The 22,700-nt window shown below is 38.5% G+C and overlaps 1 protein-coding gene across 1 annotated transcript in view; it reads left to right on the top strand.

Moving 5' to 3' along the window:
- The window catches only part of Fap (fibroblast activation protein, alpha), a 68,460-nt gene extending 46,052 nt beyond the window's left edge, over positions 1–22,408 (top strand). The window contains 9 exon segments of the mRNA NM_138850.1: positions 4,622–4,720; positions 5,182–5,251; positions 6,015–6,209; positions 11,043–11,097; positions 18,551–18,650; positions 19,825–19,889; positions 20,390–20,462; positions 20,761–20,834; positions 22,304–22,408. Of these exon segments, the coding sequence (NP_620205.1) occupies positions 4,622–4,720; positions 5,182–5,251; positions 6,015–6,209; positions 11,043–11,097; positions 18,551–18,650; positions 19,825–19,889; positions 20,390–20,462; positions 20,761–20,834; positions 22,304–22,408 (836 nt within the window).
- Positions 22,409–22,700: the final 292 nt, after the last annotated feature.

The raw sequence follows: 22,700 nt of genomic DNA, 5'->3' as shown, positions 1-22,700 counted from the left end.
ACCTCTTGGATTCGGTTGGGAGCAGAGGGTGATTATCATTCCAGCTCTTTTGTTTGTTTTGCATTGACAACTGTATCACATTGTTGCCATGTATGAACGCCCTGGAATTTCCGGATACCTTGTTCCACTTTTGACTGTTGTCTTCATAGCTCGCCTCTACCTTGAATTTGCAACAGTGCCTAAAATGGTTTACACTTCAAAGATGGCCATTTTTGCTCTGATCAGAGTAATCCGAGTATTTAATTTTCTTGTGTTTTTCCTGCTGGTTCCGCATTATCCTCTGATTGGCCATTAAACAACACAAGCAGATTGGAGTTGCTGGAGAACAGGAGTGGTGTGGGTTAAGGGAATGCTTCCTGCCTTCAGCACTGAGGTCTACAGCTGTCCCTGGACAGTTGGCTAACACATCGGGACACTACTTGGGGATTAGTTTTGTGTCAGTTTAATGGATCCAGAGTAGGTGAAAATGAAGTCATGAAGAAAAGGCCACAGACTCTGTCTAGGGCCAGGATTCTGAAGTAGGACAGTGGATTTAGTTTCATTTTGAAGTTGTTTTAACCTTGATTCTAATAGGAAGTGCCCTGAAAAATAGGTTAAGTTTGTTCATAAGACATATTCAACACTGAGAGGACATTTCAAAGCAACACTACTTTCAAGTCCTGAATTTCTGTTTTAATAGAATCTCCATAGATATTTAAAGTTCATTTTATCACCACTCTGAAATATAACTCAACTTCCTTTCCCCCATAACATGAATTTCTATATCCTAGAATTTTTTTCTTGATGTTCTTATTATATTCCAGGCAGATACTAATCTTTTTAATGCTTTTGAAGTTTTATTACACCACTCTCCGTGTACATCATATATATTTTTATATTTTCTAATTCAAGAAATGACTCAAATTCCTTTAGAGAACAGATCCACCAACTTGTCTAATGAAACAGTATTCGTTTACACTGCATTTGATATTTTTCTCATTCTTCCAATCAAATCTCTGGGAAGAAGGCAGCTTGAGGGTATCTGGGTCTTTGTGGTTGGAAGGCACAATGGCAGGGGTTTGCCTGCAGTCAGGGAAGAGAAATAATACAAGAATGAGACAAAGTAGATCAGTCTCTCAGTAACTTACTTCTTGAAAGCCTCTACCTCCTAAAGGTTCTAGAACCTTCCAAAAACAGTGCCAGCAACTGGAAAGCAAGCACCCAAACACAGGAGCCTAATGGGAAACATTCATATTTAAACCATACCATATGCTTACCACAAATATAAATTCTTAGGTCTTCCAATCAGGTAGATTTTAAATTGTGCTTGGCAATCTATACTCTTGATAAAGATCTAACTTTATCTAGTTATTTTATATCAAATGCTGTGCATTATGTTTCTTTTAAGTTGTTTTTAAACCCACTGTCCTTTTCATTTGCTGTCACCAATCTTCACTCAGCAAATATTTTTTTGAGCATTTACTAAATTAGGCCATCCATTGTAGTACTATTTCTCTAAAACGATGGAGACCAGATTGGGTATTTATTCCTACCCTTGAAGAGATTAGAGATTACTGGGTGATGCAAATGTATGAGCAGGCAACAATGAGAAAATGAAATTCAGTGCTAAGAGAAAGGAAATACAGGATATACAGGAAACAGAAAGGCACACAGGGAAAGCCCCTATCTGGGTTATGTCAGGTAAGAAATGTATCCTAATGGCATTCTTCAAACCTGAGATTCTTGGATAGGAAAGAAATTGATACTATTCAGATGACTGGCTTGGTTGGTGGACTGAAATGGTTGCTTTTACTCACAAAGTACTCACTGTAGAGAACAGAACTTTGAGGAGATGGTGACATTTGTTTAACATACTGATAGGATATTTGGATGGAACTCGTTGGCCTACAGTGACCCGGTTTGGGGATCTGAATGTCAAAATAGCAGTTGTACTGAAGATTACCATCAAGATGCTGTTAACTTATGGACAACTTGGTATCAATGGCCTTAGAAGTGAATGAGATGGTAAATTTAAAAAGTGAGCACTTTTTAGAGCAGGTTCTAGAAGACAGGGGTGGAGGCGACAAGATTAAAGCAAGGTAGGACCTGCGTAGGAAATTAATGGGAGTTTGTTTGTTTTGACAAAGCCACCAGTACTTCTAGTGCATTTGTCTGTGAAGAGAGAAGAAAGGTTGGCTACTAGCTGGGAATAGATACTGTTCTGTAAGACGATACATATTTGTTGAACGTTGACTGAAGAAATTATGAGGCTGAACAAGATTGCAGAATGCTAGGTGTAGAACATAACACACATCTGCAATACCAACACTGAGAAGTAGAAAAAGGGCATCAGAAGATGAAGACTAGTCTGGCTATATACATATCCTGTACTGTCCAAGCCCCAAGAGATAGAATAAGAAAGTCCCTGAAAGGTGGGAGGAGATAGGGTTCAGAAATACATGAAGAGATTAATCTCCTATGGTGGGAAAGGATGAGGAGACAATGGTGGTTTCATGAAAGTTCGAAAGCCCTAAAGAAAACAGTATGTTTCATTTCCATGCAAAGAAGAGAATCATTTGAAAGCAGCGGATTATGCTTGAACCAGATACTATGGAAACCCAGAAGAGTTGGCACTTAATATTGAGGGCCCGTCTGAAGCTCAGTTGCTTTGGGCATTACAGGTCCTCATTAAACTAAGCAACCGTATGACCTCACTTATCAGTTTCACCACAGATTCTTTACAAAATTTAATTAATATGAAATACATCACTTTAGTAGGACTTAAACAAAAACTGAATATAAGACCAATAACTTTTAAAGTTCAGTTGAGATTTGTCATAATAAGGTATGTATGAACATATGGACTATGTGCTTCATATCTTTTACCAGACCCTCAGTAGGGGAGCAGTGAGACTAGAAAGATTAGCAAAGGGAAGAAAGTATATGGTGAACCATATCACCCCTTACAACATGACAACTTCTAAAGCACAGCTCCACAGAAAAGTCCAGTTGCCACCTCTCTTACCATAGCTCTAGGAAGTTCTACTTGTACTTTAAGAAGTAGGGCAACTTTGTGCTCTCTCTTCCGGAGAACAGAACTACAGAGGCATTGATTAGGTTTTTCAAGCAAGCCTGGTACTTCGTTCAGTCATAAAACTTGAAGGTTCATTAATTAGCAAGAGAATAGCCATAAAGTTAAAAATCGTACAACATGATAACACCTTCCATTTCCAGTTTATGTGGTCAGGTAACAAGAATATCAATCATGGGTCCATTACCACGCTCTACATTCTGACCTCTGACAGGATTCATTTCTGAGGGAACGCCACATACAGACTCCACACGAGGGCAGGCAGTAGCTAGATTTCACTTAGATGTGTGCGTTTGATTTTTGTGAGTCCTAACGTGTAGTGTGTCACGTGTATTTCTTTTCTGATGGGTTACCCAAAGCTAACGTGAAACTTATTATGTCTTTTGTATAAATCATATCCAAAGCTTTCCTACGTGTGCTAAGATTAAATATAACACATTTTGGAGCAAAATGCCATGAGCATATGAAAACAGAGCTCTCCGGGAAGTGGTTTGGCAAACAGAGTAGTTATAAGTCTCCAGTTCACTGTCTTCAGTGACCGCTTTTCAAAGAGATGAATGTAAACAAAATCTTCAGGATTTATTTTGTAGCAATTACCATATCTCACAAGTCATCTACTTCTCCCTTTCACAGAAAAAAAAAAGATCTAACTCTACATATTGTATGAAAGACTAATTTTTTTCATGAAGATGTTAGTATCAAATTAAAACTTATTTCAAAGAGCTTTCTTAATATAAACCCATTTACATGTATTGCCAATCTATAACACTCAGTGGATCAACTGATTTATTCAGTTTGAAACATTGAAAGTGTGAAATATCGCTGAGCTCCGTATCAAGAGTAGCTTTTGTTTTGTTCTGAGGGAGGGTCTTAGACTTTCAACTGGGCTAATCTTGAGTTCACAATGTAAAGCAAGCTGGTCTTGAACTTGCGAAGTTCCTTCCTTCTCAATCTCCAAGGACCGGAATTTTAGGCAGGAGCCACCACTCCTTACTGTGAACAGCAGCTTTTAGATTTTTTTTTCAGACACGAGGCACAATACTGTGTGTCTAGGTTAATCCGATATAACAAGGAAAGGTCAAGATACGAATATAAAAATCTCAGAAGCAATATTTAACTCCTCATGCTGAAACACTTAGGCTTGCAGTTGTGTTACCCTTTCCCTGAGAGGGGTCAATTATCCAGAGGCTGAATTTCTCCCTTTTGCTCAACTCTTAAAGAAATGTCACCTATTCAGCCTCATGGCTTCAAAATGAAAAACTGCAGTCAGATAGGGGACAAGATGGTCAAATAAGCATTGTAGCTTAAAATGCTAAAGGTGTTAGGGGCTATGAGGACACTGGTCAGATGTGAAGTCCTCACACTCCGGCATCTCTACTGCTGGCCGCATCATGACTGCCACTGAGAAGGACCATAACAGACCCTTATTCAGTCACATCGTTGTCACCCGTACAAGCCAAAGGAATTTCATGAAAGAAATTATTTATGTAAAATTATTTATTTATTAGTATGAACTGAAGATGAACATTATATTCTTTTTTTTTTACAAAGAAATACAAGTATTAGAAGAGAACAAAGAACTGGAGAACGCTCTGAGAAACATCCAGCTGCCTGCAGTGGAAATTAAGAAGCTTGAAGACGGTGGAATGAGTAAGATATTCTAAAAACGTCTCACTTACAGATGTGAAGGTGAACACTTGGCTTGCCTAAAACAAATTACTGAGTTAACGTCATAGTCCAAGCCATATGATGTAAGCTCTCATTTAAAATAACCTTTCCCTGACAATATTCAGTTTTGTTAAACATTTTACTGTGATTATAAATACAGTTGAACGTCTACTTTTCCATAGCTCCCTCTCTACATTGACATTTTTTTAAAAAAAAAAGAGAGATTATCTAATTTTAATTTTAGAATAGATGCTTGTAGAGCAAGCAAGTATTTTGAGGATTTATAGTCATTTGCAAATTAGACCTGAACGAGGTAATAGGGTCTGTTGAAAATACGTTCTTAGTCCTTAATGATTTCCTGGGTTGCTTTTGTAGTGCACAGTGTTAAAGAAAATAACATGCATGTGATGGAGTAATTATTTTCCCTTTTTCTGTTTTCAAAGCTTTCTGGTACAAGATGATTCTTCCTCCTCAGTTTGACAGATCAAAGAAGTACCCTCTGCTAATTCAAGTGTATGTAATATTTTGTGTAGTGTAAAAGCTATTTACTGAAAATATGTTGGATGGAACACACATTTATGAAATAGAATGAACCATTCTCCTTGGTAACAGTTCCTATTGATGCTGTTTTTATATATTCCCCCAACTAATCAGAGTAAATAAAATATGGCTATTTAAAATAGATCAAGGAAGTTTTGAGATTTGAGATGGACTTGCCTGCGTATGCTGTGCTGAATTTCCTTGGGATGGCAAATTGCCGAATGTGTCAGAATACCTTTGAGATAGAGAGATTGCAGCCAAAAAAAATAGTGTAAATCATCTTAACATCTTATGTAATTGAGTTAGAAACGAAATAAAGGAATGGAATACATTTAGTGGAATCACACCCAAAATCAGGGCTGACCTACACACAATTTGCTTAAAACACCATGCATTTTTTTTAGTATATCTTATGTCTGCTTTTAGCAAGTGGCAGGTGGCAGAAATGACGAAAAACCCACACATATTCCTTGAAATGCCAACCCTAGATGTATCCGTTTTGGGGAATAGGAGAGGCTGTGTCCCAAAACAACTTCCTTGTAGCAAACCTCTGGGAAAAGCCTGGTCTCTTCTTGATTTAGAACCAGTTCTAATGTTATTGATATTGAAATTTTTATCACATAGTGGGACTGGGAACTGTTGAAATCCATGCTAGGCTGCTGAGAAAAATGGATTTTATTTTTTTTAAATAATCAATTTTTTATTTTTAAATTAATTAATTTTTATTTTCCTTTAGGTATGGTGGTCCCTGCAGCCAGAGTGTAAAGTCTGTATTCTCTGTTAATTGGATAACTTATCTTGCAAGTAAAGAGGGGATAGTCGTTGCCTTGGTAGATGGCCGGGGCACTGCTTTCCAAGGTGACAAATTCCTGCATGCCGTGTATCGAAAGCTGGGTGTGTATGAAGTTGAGGACCAGCTCACAGCTGTCAGGTGAGCACCTTTTCAATAAACTGTCCACACACAACAAGTGTGGCATCACTACCTTAGATCCTACAGGTGCCCCTGAATATGGTGGGTGTATCCTGCCACCGAGCCCTACTTTCAGTCATGTTTACTGTCCCTAATGACTTCATTCTTTTTTTGCTCTGACTCACTGACTTGGTAGAAAATTATTATTAGTTTTAAAGGGATCTTTTGGGTCAAATATTGGGAAAGTTGTTCATGGAAAGGGGCTGATAATGGTGAAGAAAAATGTTTGGTAGAGCCAAGACTTTACAACCGAACTTTTATTGATTACCATGGCCCACAATTGAAAAACGAAAAGAAAAATGATTATGTAACTTTAGTGATGGCCTTCAATAAATCGAATAGCTTAATGTAGTCAATTGTCAGTCTTCCTCTTCAGAATTGGTTCAGGTTGTCTTCGGCACGGCATGTCCTAGGTGCTGGAAGTTGATTTGTGAATAATCTTGCTGTCATATTTTACCATGCTACCATAAGAACAGATGCCTATGTTCCTTTTGTCAAAAGGATCCTGCTTTCATATAATGGATGAAATATTCTGAAAACATTTAGAAGGAAGGCAGATCTAATTTCTTTTTTTTTTCCCAGCTATATTTCTAACCAGAGTTAACGGACCCATCATCTTGTTGGGATCTAAAACAATGTTGTCAATAAAACTCTACTGCACTAGGGACAGTATACACGGTTGCCCCAGACTCCTATTCCTATAGAGTGAGGAGGTGAAGCCAGTGAATCCGAGTTTACCAGTCTGAATGCTAAAGGCTTGCTGACTGGTTGCATTGTAACTATAGATGATTTTGCACATGTAACAGCTAAAGGCAACAAAGATCAATTTTAAATAAAACTTAGTACAATATCTCTTATCCCCCTCAGTGTCATTGATCTTAGCAATACTGATCAACATATACAAAAGAGATTTAATTTAACACATATGGAAAAGGTCCAGACAGCATGTGTAAGGGATATTGTTTATTATATTTCTGACTCTAGTCAAAGCAGAAACATTTAGATTCATATGTAACTGATTTTAGGACTAGAAAGGCAGTCATGACTCATACACTCTGATGTTTATTTCATTTAGTGAGTGGCCACTTACCCACAGACACAATGTGTTCAAGTGGAGCAGTGAATTTTAATAAAAGACAATAAATTAATGACTACATTGTTATGCAACATCGAAACTTATAATTAATCCCTCACTTCTCGGAGGCTACGTGATCTTTGCTGATCCAGACTTGATATTTTTGCTATCAATTTATTTGGAAGAATTTTGTCCAGTGAAGAAATGATTTAAGATGAACTCCACTGGGGCAACAGAGGATTTTGTATTCTGTTTTTGTTTTTGTTTCGGCTGTGTTAGAAGGCAAGTCTAAGACCTTGTAAGTGTTAAGCAACCACTTAACCTACTGAGCTAAATTCTCTGCTTAGTTTTTCTGGACTTTGATGTGTCCAGTGAAGAGTAGAACACATTCGTCAGCCTTGCAGCTTTAAGTCTTTGGGTGTTTTGCTAGAGGTACAACTTGGGTCTTGTCTGTTCATACTTAAACTATAAAAACACCAAGGAAATATAAACCAAAGATGTTGCAAGAGCTTGTAGATAAAAAATTATAAATCATGTCTTTAAATGTCTTCTAAGGTTGATAGAACTATAGGGCAGTTTGTTTTATCTTTGGCTTAAAACAATCATAATTATACAGCCTACTAACAATAAACTATGTCATGCCATTTAAACCACTGATTTACCATCACAAATAATGAATTCTTAATTTACTCTGTTGAATGAAGTAAAAGTATAGATCTGAAGCCCATGTAAGGACCTTAACGAAAATTGTTATTTCTGGCCTTAAATCCTATCTTGTATCAATTTTGCAGTAACACTAACTTGTCTTTGGTACTTGCTTGCAGATGTAACAGAGGTAATAACTGGTGGCCATTACTTTCCCTGAACCTTTATTTTCTAGTATGTTATCTGGAGAATGCTTTCCTGATGTAGGGCAAGCATACCCACGTGCTCAGCCACTTAACAGTGCATGCCACGTTTCATTGTGTGTCACCATATTACATTCCGTACAAAGCAGTGCAAACTGGCAGCCCTTGTTTTCCATGCATTTAAAATCTAAGGGTGCTTTAAGGGGAGGCATTACTGTTAGATGGGATTTTTAACATGCCTCTTGTAGAGCAAAGGTCACAGAGTGGCTGCAAGGCCCATTCAAGCAACACATGCGACGGTGCAGAGTCCCTCGGCTGGCCCTAGCTTTGTTTGAAATCTCTGTTACATGGACATGTAAAAGAGACCTAAGGATCCAGCTCTTCCCGAAAGGAAAGGCTAAAAAGGAAAAAAAAATAGGATGATATCGAGAATGATTCAACTCCCTGTCTCCCAACTTGACCTTTTAGGAATCAGATAGCAAACACCTAACCTGAAGACTGTCACTCTCGAATCAACCCAGAAATGAAATTGTTTTCCCTGAATCTCTTAAAATTTTTTATATAGGTGATTTTCTATGTGTCAACAGAAAACTGTGTGTGTGAGTTTGAAACAGCAGTAAGTACTGGTCAAGCCAAGCTAATAAATGCAAACCAAGTGGAAAACGGAGGAATAGGAGACCAATATCACCTTATAGCCCGCCCGTGCATGAGAATCTCATAAGGAACAGATGGTAGCAAGTTCACAAGCGCTGGAGGAACGGGAACACGGTTTCTTCAGGCTTCTTGGAAAATGCCACATTTTAGACAATCACAAATTTTCAGAGATTATCAGCTCCACTCATTTGGAGTATAGTCAGCATTTTATATAGTCCCGAAGTCTTAATTTTATGTGATTTAAGGGTTAATGATGAAAAATTTTAAGAGAAAAAAATATATATTATCATTCTTAATAGTGTCAAAAAGAAAACTCAAATAGCGTAATCAGTTAGTAGGATTCAAGATGATCTTAACCCAGAGTCATTTGTTTTAAAATGGGAAGGATATATGAAGTTCAGTTTAACCTCTGATATTTAAAAAAAAAATACCTTTTTCACGTATTACTTTACTGTGTTGATTAAACCATATTATCAGTAGTTTCTGATAACTCACCTTCCAGGAAGCTTTCCAGATTTTGAGGATGAAGTTTATAGAGCCTTGTTGATCTCAGAAGGCTTGTTTTATCTAGCTAACCTTTAACCTAGTCCTGCCACGTTAAGTGTTAATGTGTCATTTCCATGTTAACCACTAAACTATCATTTCCTGCAAATGTCATCCTTTCAGAATAAACCTAGCCAGGGAGCCGATAAGAATTTCCTGTTTCTGTGCATCACCTGTTATTTGCTTTGTGCCCCAGATGTAAGGCAGTATGATTGTTAGCTTCTAGGAGATCATAAAATCATGACCGATTTTATGGCTCAGAACTGTCTTCCAACACCAGTAGTGAGACTATCTTTTAACAAGAAAGCGAACCTCCTCGTCTCCCATTTTGATTTTGAAATGTGTGGGAGAATGGCCGAAGGGCCACGTTCTCGGCACGTTTGCTCGCTTTCCCTTGATCTGCTTCCACACAGGTAGCAATTTTCCATTTGCTACTCCGTTTCTTCCCTGTACACTCAGTGTCCTTCAGAATTCGTGTCGGGTAAGCTGTGACTAACGGGGCCTCTTCCCATCTGTTTGTCCCGGGCATTTGCCCAACTCCTCAATGCGTCAGAAACGTGCATGCTGAGTCGATGCAATGAGCGAAATGGTTGCTATAAAATCCCTTTAAGTAATTCTACAGAGCTGGCAAAAAGGGCTCAGAGGTAGAGCATTAGTATAGTAAACCTAAGGACCTGGGTTCAATTCCCAGAACAACAAAAGAAAAGAAGAAATTCCATTATTCCACTAACAAAAGAGACACGCATGTTCTACTTCCAGAAAACTGACAAGAAAGGCATAAACAGAAAGCAGAGGCCACACCAATGTGTTTTGGGGGCCACGCCTCCCTGGGTCCCTCCCTTCCATCTCCCTAATGTGGTGTTCTCCAGGGCCCACTCACTCAGTCACCCCTTCTTTCTTGCTTCTGATCCCTATAAAGTTTTCTTGGGGCTCTTAACCCACTCTCCCAGTGAGTCTCATTTTCTCTAGAATACTAGAGAATTGAGGTATAAACGAACGGCAAACATTGCTTTGGAAGCTTCCCGGGAGTCTTAAAGGTTGTTTTTATTATAGTCTGTTATTCCTAAAGAAATAAATTGTTTTGAAAACGTTTTAGAAATGTGATGGAGCTGAGCAAATCGTTTCAACATTTTTTTAAAAGGATACATGTAGATATAGTTAGTTGTTCATACCATAGTAAATTGGGGAGGGGGGCTCCTATTTATGAACAGCAAGAATAGATTTTTCATTGAATAGGACCTAGAATCAAAATGATGGTTATCAACAACTATGTAAATAAAGTGATACAAATTTAATAAAAATTGAATGGGCAGTGAAACAAAAACCCTTTCCAAGGCCCAAGGATTTAGAAATTTGGTACTAGTAGTGATGCCACTGTATTCTAACGAGGTAATCTGGGGACAGGCTTTGCTAACTGACAAGATTCAAACACTGGGCCTGAGGACACTGGGATCACTAAGGATGAAGAGTGGAGTCTAAGATGAGCCTTTTATCCTCTGCAGAAAACAGGACACTATTATTTTAGCTGTTTGTAAATCCAGCCTTATTATGCATTTGTCTAAACAAAGAGATGAAGCGTTTCTATTAAAGCTTTGGATTAAATATGCTTGTGTAATGAAGTAAATGTCATGTGTACACAATTAAAATTCTAAAAATTTGTTTCTTTCACTTCAGAAAATTCATAGAAATGGGTTTCATTGATGAAGGAAGAATAGCCATATGGGGATGGGTGAGTTGTTTTATGTGTTCTCTGCCTGTTACTCAGTTCGGCAATCCTCATTTTCGAAAAGTGTTCGCTCAGAAGGGTTTTTTTTTTTTTTTCACGAAATGTCAATGTTGCAACATAATTTAATCTGTCAATAGAAACAGTCAATTTGGATAATATCAGCTTTGAAGTGGTGGTTTTAAGTGTTTGTTCCTTTTTTTCCTGATTTAATTTTCTTCTTTGTGTAGCAAATGAATCCATAATTGACACATTTCACTTGGTTTTTAATACTAAAGTATAGCGTATTGAAACACACTATGCCCTTCAAAGGCTTGCTTACCTCTCTGATTTTGGATTTAATATTTATTTTATGTTTTGTATTTCATTTCCATAAAAATCTGAGCTAAGGGTTGACATGATAGGAACTTTTGGTATGAAAGTTGCTTACTATTTATCTGGAGCAGTGTGAACCTAACAGAGCTGTTAGGCGTTTTTGTTTTTGGGGAAAACCAAAGTATCCCTGGAGACCCAATGTGAGTTGAGTATAATTTGAAAGGAAGCATTATTTGGCTCCCTACCTGTTGGTCATGGACATGACACTCCCCCACCTGTCAGGGTTTATTAACAATAAACTCAGAAATGAGTGGCAGAAGTTATTCACTATAGGCAATGAAGTCATTAGTCACTCTAGAGAAATATTGGGGAGAGTTAGTTTGCCCATCATGAATTATGATAATTAATTACATCCGCCCATCATGAATTATTATTGTTGCCCCTTAAAGAAGCCTCCGTGCTTCACTTTTTGGTCTGAATGTGTACATGTGCAAGTCAATTTGCATCCGGTTTTGCTTGGTTATTGTCTTGGCTACCCTCTGTGAGCGAGGCCTGCACACGATGGAGGGGATAAAACCCAGCACTGAAAGGAAATCTGCAGAATCCAGCTCAACTCCCAGCTCACTGACCAGATGAAGGGCTCTGAGGAATTTGGAGAAAGTTGTTCTTTCAAGCCATTTGCTGCTTCTCAAAACTATCAAATGTTAAATATCTCAGCAGGGTGGGATTCAGCAGAATATTTTATAGGGAAATATTTCAGATAAGACCTTTTGTACTATCCACTGTTGTGAAATTCCTAAAGTAGATCTTTGACAGAGTTTCATTTTAAGCAAATCACATATAATCATTAGCATTTTATTATTTTTTTCTTGAGGCTCTGAGTAAGCATAACTAAAACTTTCCATTTCACTTACGGAACACGGTTAGGTATTACTTTGGTAGAGAATCCTCTACATGGGCTGACCTGAAAACCTACTCATCACCCAGAAGTACATTTATAACAACCCAGAGTCCTCCAATAAGAGCCGCTTACCATATCTGATTGTGTAAATGCCATCAAAAGAAATCGTATTTTATATTCCCTGCACTGCTGACTCTCTCGCATGGCCATGACCATGAAGCATGCTTGTAAGAGCACATTTTAAAGAAGAAAGCAATGAGTGGCTTGCCAATTCAGTCCATGCCTGAGTAGACCCAAGAAGGTTGGACGAAACAAGGTGTTTAAGCCACAATGCTATGTTCCTCTGTATATTGGTCCTTCCAGCTTGGGACATTCCACTCTTGTTAACGCATACATCTGGTCTCTGATATCCATTTCTTCATCCTCATAAATTATCATTATATCTCAACTAGGTCCATGTTAAGCAATTTTTTTCTGACATAATCTCATGCATTCCAGATTACCTTTCAACTACCAATATATCTGAGAATGACCTGGAACTCCTAATCTTCCTGAATCTACCTTCCAAGTGGTGGGACGACAAACATACACTACTTTCCCCAGTTTTGCATGATAGAGTTCTACCTTGACAAATCATATCCCCAGCCCTCATGCTAGGTTCTTCATGGATAAAAGGGTGAAACAGCCCAAGATTTGACTTTCATTTAGGGGAAGAATGTAGAAAAACAATGATTTCTGAAGAGATATACTTGTGCACAACATCAGGAAGAAACATGGTTAATTGTGGCTGGGAGAGCTAATAGAGGCATCAGATATGAGTCAACATCTTTGATGGACAATAATAGCTTAGTAAATAGATAATCCAGAGTGTGAAGATCACATTTCTTCTGGTCTTGATAAAGTAAAGACGCATGTGGGAGTTGGTCAAGTGTATGCAAAATTTGGAGATGCCTGGAGAAGTAAGTCATCGATAACAAGGACCTAGCGGGCCACACGAAGGAAAGTGTGTGTAGCTTTTTGTATTCTGTGCCATTGTGATTGTCTTTTAAATGTTAGTATGCCTCTGAGTGTAGCCTTCACCCATCAATATTCTGTAGGTCATTGGAGCAAACTCTGGGGTTTCAAGCATGATCTGGTTGCAGAATTTGGCCACTTGCAGCCCATTTTTTTTCTAAATTTTATGTTTCAGTTGCGTATCTGTCGTCTCTCCTTCAGGACACAACTTCCATGGGCATCATTCTTAATTTACTCCAAACTAACCTTATCATGGTCTAAACAAGTCTTCATCATCTCTTAAGATCTCATCATGCACTGAGTCATCCAAATTAGAAAGCTTAGAAGAGTTGCTTCTTATCTTTAGACCTCTCTCTGAGATTCTGTTGATCAGTGAACTCTTTTTCCACTTCAAATTGCTAAGTAGCTATTACTATCCCAGATGACATTGCTTAATTTGAGCTTCTTCATGAGTCCTTAAACCAGGACTTCTCAAATGTTAGGTGTATGCCTAACCCAAAAAGTTTATTAAAATACAGCTTCCAGATCCTTACTACAACAGTGTCTACTAAGGCTCAGAATTGGCATTTCTGATCAAATCTAGAAATTGCTGATGCTTTTGGTCTATGAGCTTAGGTTGGGTAGTTTCCAATTAAGTTATTTTAATTGCTTTTTAACTGACTTTGGGAAAGCCTCAACAACTCCAATGTTGTTTAAAATGTTGTCATTCTAAAGTATTTTTTGACTTGCTTTTTTGGTTTTTCAGTCATATATATATATATATATATATATATATATATATATATATATATTCAACAGAACATTCAGTAACAAAATACAAAGATACAATAAGACTAGGCACAAACCTTCCTATCAAGACTGGACAAAGTAATCAAGTAAAAGGAAGAGAGTCCCAAGAATAAGTAAAGAGTCAGAGACACCCCAATGCCCACTGTTAAGAGGCCCGCAAAAACACCAAGCAAACAAACATAACATTTATGCAAAGGACCTAGCATGGACCTATGTACGCTTCATTATTGCTGTGAAGCACCACCATTTTTAATGTGTTATTTTTCCATACTCCATGGTGATCACAATATAATAAATAGTGACTATGTCTCCTTGTGTCCCAGGTCCTGGGCAACCTTGCTCCTGTCACCTTTTCAATCCTGTTTCTCCCAGATCTGATGAATAGCCAAACTACAGTTGTGTTTTGCTGTTCCTATGACAGCATAAACTTCCTAGCAACGCTTCCATGTACTTCCTCCATTGCTCACCCTGACCCTCTAAAATGGAAAACCACTTGTTCCTGAAGATCCAGCCCAATACAAGAATCATAGTGTTGCTTTAAGTCTGTACTCTTCTTAAAGGAACAGCCATCTGCTTCTTCCACAAGTATTGAGGTTCTTCAAGAGAATGGATTGTATCTTTCTTAACAGCATTTTTTCCTTCAGATATTCAGCAAACATGCAGCCATGTCAAGCATCTCTGATATTGCTTAGACTGAATTTAATCCTGTACCTTTGTGTTCTCCCAAAATTTGTCTCACTCGTACCAGGAGAATTTCTTTTTTTCAGGAAAATATTCTATGCTCTAACAGTTTGGGAAATAGATGTTTACTTAGAATAGTTTATTTTTGGCCCCATGGAAGACTAAGAAAGAAACTTTTAAAATTTTTTTGTTTAGCACGAGTATTTTATTCTACAATTATTTATTCCTTCTTTTCCCACAAATGCATATTAATAGTAGTTTTGTGACTCTGTCAATGGGAAGAGCTGTTGACTTTAATAAAGCCACCTGTGTTGGTGTCTTAGAAAGATAATGTCATAGGATAGAAGGTGGTCTGGGAATAGAAAGCAAGGCTAGAACATTAGTACTAAGGACAAATTGCAAATTTCTGCACTGCAATTAGCCAGAGGAACAGGCATTTGGAAGAGTCCATTGTCTTATGGTTCCCTTAAAAACTAGTAAGTCAGAACCTATTGGAAACTGGAGATATGAAAGAGGAAGACGTTAAGAATTGATCATAACAGATTCTCAGCTGTTAATTTTCACATTAGAAAGGAAGTTGTCTCCTTTCCTGGATAATATTAAGCATTTGTATAGCCTGCTAAATAGGTCATGTCCAATCCAACAAATGCTGTCTACAATTGGTTTGTCAATAAATTTCAAATCCTACATTTTCTTTCCAGATACAGATTTTTTTAAAAGAAGAAAGGAGCATTGTTGGCACTACTTTTCATTATGTGGGTCACATGACCAAAGATTTATAGCCCTCATTTTAATCAACTGCAAAATATCTGTTATGTCTCCATCATGGCGTTTAAGAAATGCCCGTTCACTATAATGCTTTCCAATTGGGGTTGGTTTTGCCTTTGGGCCATTTGCCAATACTTAGAGCCGCTTTGGGTTTTTACTCTAGAGAAAGGCTATTGGTATGTGGGACAGAAGGCCAGGAAGAGGTTTAAATGCGCACCACTGCTCAAGAGAGCCTATGACATGTGTTAAAATCTTGAGTGCAATGAAAAATTAAGGCAATTATTCTTACTGTTCAGGAACAGGGAGAGGTTTGCGTAAACTATTAGAAAAAGAAACTACATTTGCAGGCTTCGCTTCGCTTTGTTAGTGAAGACCCAGCCAGGTGGTGTTGAATAAGCATCAGCTCATTATTTAATCTTAGTTCCTTTCTCTTGCAGTGACTAATTATAAGCGATTTGAATTGCTATGTGAGAACGATGTAAATGTAGAAAGAGTACACTTCTAATGAGGGACCATGCTAAACTATATTACTTCTGCCAAGAGAAGTTGCCCTGGTGTGGGGGAAACAGGAAATGTCATGGGTTGCTAAGGCAGGCCTTCTGGGTTTGAGCCCTACCTCCGGTTTTTATTGATTCTACAGCTACTGTGTGAGATTCAGCTTCTCCTTTATAAAAATGCATCAGCGATTTCTTTCCCTGGTCACTGTGGGAATTACAGGAGATAACAGTGGAATTATGTATTCAGTAAATATGTATTTTTATCCCTCCTGCATATCAGGCCATATTTTCAGTGTTGGGAATAGATCCATATGCAAAACAAACAAAACTCTGTACTCAAGAAGTTGGAGAATAGTGGGAGAGGAAGATAAATGAGTACAATACAAAATGTTGAGAGATGGCAAGGGATATTCAGAAATGCAAAGTAAAACAAGAAAGGAGGGAAGTGGAGAGCTGGGTGTAAGTGAATGGTTTGAAACTAGAAGGCTAGAGAGGCTGTCTGGAAGTGAGTTAAGACTTGAAGAAGAGGCATGAGGTGTGAGGCACGAGGCCAGCTGCTTTTAGGGCGAAGAGTTGTCCAGATGGAAAGTCACTGCCGGTGCAAATGTCCTGAGGCCAGATCATGTTTCCACGGTTCTGAGAACATGTGGGAGACAAAAGAAGACAAAAGAAACCAAAAGCATGCATAGAAGGGGCTAGGGGTGGGGGCTGGATGAACAAGGCACACAGTGTGGAACAACAGTCCTCAGCCATAAAAGTGTTGGCTAGTTAGTGTTACCATTGGTAGGTAAAATGCCCCGATATGTATGAGCATCCATACCCCTGTTTTAAAATTCTGTGCCCTTCCAGGGATGATTCTAAAGGCATCCTTCATGTCAACAAAATGGCAAGGCATCTAAGTGCAAAGGACACCATTCTAGAATTCTCCTGGCCAATCTGCTCTGTGGGCACTTTTCTTACAGCAACCTCCCACTCCACTGAGGATCCCCACTCATGAGAGAGCAGAAAAAGTCAAAACGGGTTCTTTTCTACCCCTCTTTATTTCTACAATAGAAATAGCTTTTCCAAGATGCCTGGGGATTTAAAGTCGAACTTCGTGCTGTGCTACGGATGCAGAATGAATTTGCTATTAGTAGACAATATTTGCATTCTATCTGAAAACAGAAAAAAATATACATATTTGAGCAAGGTGCTGTAACTTAATCCCTGAGTTGGCACACATTAATAATGTGTAAGGTTTTGAACACGGATGTTTGAGAAGATTTCACTGTGTACTAGGGACTACAATGTCATATCATGTATTCTCTGTTCTGAAACATGGAAAGCAGAGGGCACACCAAGTGTTATTTTTTAGTAAACACTCATTTCCCACAAAACCTTGAACGACGAAGGTCTTAGGTTTACTCTGCTCTCATTTGAAAATGAAACTAAAGAGGAAGGGAAACCTTGCCATCCAGGAGCAGTTCTTGCTGTCCTTCCTACTAATTAAAGCAAATTATTTTCATAAGTGAATTTGAAACCACATAGACAATTTCACTTACCAAAATGATTTTTGAACCCAAATGTGCCTTCTGCTCTTAAAATCTATTTTCCCTTATTAAAACCTAGTTTAATTCTCCTCCAAATATAAGGAGGCCACAGTATAATCGGAGCAGCCTATTTTATTCTGTGGTTTGCAGCCAAAGACCCTCAATAAAATTCCCCAGAGATGGAAAAATCAAACCATAAACTACTTAGAGGATTCTTCACTTAAGCGCAAAATGCAACAGAATTCTTAGCTGGGCTTCCACTCCTGTATTTCATGAGTTTTAACAATGGACCTGCTTGTGTTTCTCTGCTTCTCTCCTTTACCGTCTTCTTCCTTGCACTGCCTCCTGTTCCTCCTTAAAGACACCAATTTTCTTTCTTTTGGGCTGCTATGTCAGGATTTCTCAAAACTGCCCATATCCTCCATAGCACACAACCCCAGGCATGTCAGAATCCCTCAAAATGGTTTGTGTAATGACATAGCCTACAACTCCAGCCATGTCATACTCATAAAATAGGTAAAACAGTAGCTTCAAAGTTTACCTCACAGGACTTTCGTGAATGCTAGAAAGCATCTTACATTTACATTCTGGAAACAACTCCTCCTTTCTGTGCATCTCTTTCAAGTAGAATCTTGGTTGGTTGGTTGGTTTGGTTTTTTGTTTTGTTTTTTAATAAAGACCTAGCTAGAAAGATCCAAAAGAAAAAAAAAGAGTTTTGATAATTATAAGTATCTCTCGAACATTGCCTACTCTTTTCAGGCTTTGATCAGGCCATGAATTGCTTTCTGATTTATCAGAAATAAAGTTATTATAGTAGTTTGCTGCTGATGTAACTGGTGGGCGTTTAACCTATTCTACAAGTGATTTCAGCTCCCCGCCATCTTATTGTGTGTAGACTAACTTTAAAAATACAGAGATGCCTTTGACCATGCATCTGAGGCTCACCAATAACAATGTCTCCACAGTCCTACGGAGGTTATGTTTCATCCCTAGCCCTTGCGTCCGGAACTGGCCTTTTCAAATGTGGTATAGCAGTGGCTCCAGTCTCCAGCTGGGAATACTACGGTATGGAAATATTTCATAAATGCTGCCCATGAAAACATTTAGCACATAATTACTTTATATTTGAGGTTGCTAAGAAAACCAACTATGCAGTAAAGTTCACCCCAGCATCACTGGGGAAAATATAAAATCTATAAATGAGGTTGCTCATGTAACTCATTATTATCGTGCTTTAACTTTCAGTGGTTAAAAAGAAAAAGGACTCTTCACAGATCCTATATATTTTCTCCAACAAACTTTGATCTCTTATGGAAAAAAATAATTTTAACACCAGAGCCAACTCTGTGTTTGAAGGCATGTAACTCCAACAGTGGTTACTTTTGAGCATTTCTTTTGCAAAGTCAAGCCAGGGCCAAGGAATACATCTTTATACCTTTATTCTGCACTGTGGGAGACAGCACCTTTATTCACAAAGCAGAGGGAATATGTATATATATATATGTATATATATGTCTATATATGTCTATATATATATATGTGTGTGTGTGTGAGTGAGAGAGAGAGAGAGAGAGAGAGAGAGAGAGAGAGAGAGAGAGAGAGAATTATATTATATATAAATTGGGAGATAATCCATTCCTGCGTGTGCCTGTTTCCATGATTAACCCCAATGTAGAATGCTTATCTGTTTCTAATAATTGTGCATATATATGCCTTTTGCTATTTTTTCTTTTCCACACTGGAATGACAATGAGACATTCATACCTTACAGAGAATCTTTATTCAGAAAGGTATGTGATTGCTGTGTGTTTGAATATGTGTGTGTGATGTTGAGACAAGTAAATCTGGGAGACATGTTTTTCATCCCAGATGAAGCAAAATACTAGTGAAGAGACCAGAGGAGGTGGATTTTGCAGTTTATTTTCAGATATAATGAGGCCGTTCCCATCTCCACATCCCCCAAGGAGAGCAAGTGGAAAGAGCTTAGAAGCAGCCTGTGAAAGGAAGTGCTTAGATACGCATGTTTCCATAATGTTTCCGCATTGTTTCTGGAACCTCACTGAGGTGAGCTGCAGAAGTGACACCGTCATTGAGACCAACCATGGCATCCGTTAAAACAGGAGTGTACCTCAGAGTCTCCACCCGGGAGAACCAGAGGAGGCTTACCAATGCAGGAGTTATGTAATCGTGAAATGACATGTATAAAGTGGAAATAGCATGTTCCTGTGTCTTTTTCCAGCCTCTATCTACACGGAGAGATTCATGGGCCTCCCAACAAAGGATGATAATCTTGAACACTATAAAGTAAGCATTTCCCATGGTATCTAGGTCACTAATTTATTTCGAACGTGTTAAGTAATTTTAAAACAGTGATTCAGAGTTTGCAAATTCAGTTCTGGATCCCCAGGCAAAAATTATGATCTTTTGTTAACTGGAAAGCATCACTAGAAAGAGAGTTTACTCTTTGGGGATTCTATTCTCTCTCCTATCTCCTCTCCCCTAACCTCCCTTTTCTCATCTCTCCTCCCCACCCCCAACGCCTACACAGCTTGAGTGGGTATCATTTATGCCTAAGGTCTCACTCATATGTAACATATGACACATAAACTTTCAGCTTCTCAAAGTAAGAATCAGATGGGAGTAATGCAAATGCCGATGAAAATGTGTTGCTCTGACTCTTAAATATTTATCAACCAAAGCAATACATAATTTCAGTATTGGTGCGAAGTCCATTGCACAATGATTTAGCTAGTTTTCTATTAGAACTTGCAGCAACTAAAATGTTAATTTTTCTCCTTTTCCAGAATTCAACTGTGATGGCAAGAGCAGAATATTTCAGAAATGTAGACTATCTTCTCATCCACGGAACAGCAGATGGTGAGGTTTAAGCAAGGCTCTTACACATAAAAATACTGAGCCAGCATCACTTTGTTTAAGAAACATTAAGCATCCTCCCATGCCTGTGCTCAGGGTCAGTACCTAAGAGTCAGGGACACTTCCATATCTGAGCGCGATCGCTCACTGCTGACAATGTCAAATGCATGACTGCATAACTGTTGGTGTTCATTTTCAGGCAGGGCATTGTCACTCTAGGCTTTCTGGTATTTAGCGGCACTTTAACTCTCTCTTTCTCTCTCTCTCTCTCTCTTTCTCTCTCTCTCTCTCTTTGTTGCAGATAATGTGCACTTTCAGAACTCAGCACAGATTGCTAAAGCTTTGGTTAACGCACAAGTGGATTTCCAGGCGATGGTACATGATCCTGCTTTACTCTAGTTCGTGGCCTTTGACTACCAAGCTAAAGGAAAGGGTGTGTGTGTGTGTGTGTGTGTGTGTGTGTGTGTGTGTGTGTGTGTACACCTGAAAACATGACTAGAGAATAGAAAGAGCGGAGTATTACTAAATGAATCGTGGACTTTTTTCTGGAGCCCCTCAAGGGCCCCACGTATAGGCTTTGTATAGAATAAGATAGTTTACAGGATTAAACACCCCAAATATCTAATAGTTCTGCAGTCCTGGGGCAACCATGTAGGCACATGTTCAGAGTTCCTACAGCCTCGGAGGCTCAGATCAGCTAACAGTTTCAGTCTATTCAGGAAGAAACAATTGTAGAATGTTCCTAAAATCTCAGTGACTGCCTGAGTTCCTGCAGGTCCGTTCAGAGTTAGAGAGTCAGTTCCTCTGTGTACGCTCCATGTGTGGCACATGTGTTCCAGATAGCAAGAAGAATGCAAAATGAGATTAGAGGAGGCAGTAAGACCAACAGTGGGGACAGTCATTGGTAACCATGTTCTCCTCGCTTCAGCGAATATATTTTCTTCTTTTAATTACTTGGATAGGACAGGACTTTAGGAAGGGAGTCTCTCATCTTCAAGTAAAGTTTGGATTTTTAAAATGCAATTTACAAGGAGTGAGATGACCTTTTCTGTGGCCTTTGTTTATTCTGACTTCCTAAGAGAAATTCAGCTCTGTAAATGTATAGCATTACATCATGACCCTTGCACACTTATGCCATGAAGACAATAATCTTACTGGAATCTCTCAGATTCCAACAATAAAGTTCAAAGTTATGTTATTCCCCTCTCTTTTTTTCATTTACATGTTTTGAAGTCCTATAAAATGTATTTATGGTTACATATGGTATACTACATGATGGGCTTTTCTGAAACAGAGAATTAGATTTACAGGCCAAAAACCTTGTGGAATTTTTGAGCTACCATGGTCCTAGGGAAAATTGAATATAATGCTTCTACTTTTCAAATGAAAAACCCAAGTGCCCAAGAACCAAAGTAACAGACCTAATGCACCAGTCCTCGGACCTAAGTCTCTTGATTCTAATCTCTAGACTCCTGTCCATTAGAACAGCTCATCCTTTAGAATATAAAACCTGCAGTTAAGGAATACAAAACAGTACTGGATGTTAATAAGAACTCTACTTTTGCCTACTCCAAATGTTCACAGAAAACAATTTTATTCAAGGGTTCTTAAAACAATCTTCCAAAAACATTAGGAAACTTAGCCTGATTTTAGAGCACAGGAAAGCCAACGCTAGATGGTTTCTGTGGTGGTTGTTGTTGTTTTTCTGTATTTCTTTTTTAATTGGATATTTTTTATTTACATTTCAAATGTTATTTCCTTTTCTGGTTTCCTGGACATAACCCTCCCTATCTCATCCCCCCTTGGCTCTAGGAATTAAACATGTTTTTTCCTTTGTTTTGCAGTGGTACTCTGACCAGAACCATGGCATATCATCTGGGCGCTCCCAGAACCACTTATACACTCACATGACCCACTTCCTCAAGCAGTGCTTTTCTCTGTCAGACTGATCCAATGCAAGTATTAGCACGTAGCACAGTGTGAAGGCTTCATGTGGATGACTTGGACCATGAATATTGTAAAGGCCGCTAGTAATTTAGGAGGGCTCCGAAGTTTAGGCTGGGTATTGTTTACATTTTCTCATGCTCCATGAAAGGAGAAAAAAGGGGGACCGTGCCTTTCGCTTTGGACTCAATGATTTGTCACCTGTTCATTTGGGACAGAAATAAAGTCATATGCTCAGGTGGTTATGGTGTGTTGTTCGTGTGCACTAATTTCAGGCTCTGCGTCATATTGTGAGAT

The sequence above is a fragment of the Rattus norvegicus genome, chromosome 3 (assembly GCF_021556685.1).
Source record: "Rattus norvegicus strain SHRSP/BbbUtx chromosome 3, alternate assembly SHRSP_T2T, whole genome shotgun sequence".
Taxonomy (NCBI): Eukaryota; Metazoa; Chordata; class Mammalia; order Rodentia; family Muridae; genus Rattus; species Rattus norvegicus.
Note: the sequence above shows the minus strand (reverse complement) of the source record. Positions and strands in the feature narration are given on the sequence as shown.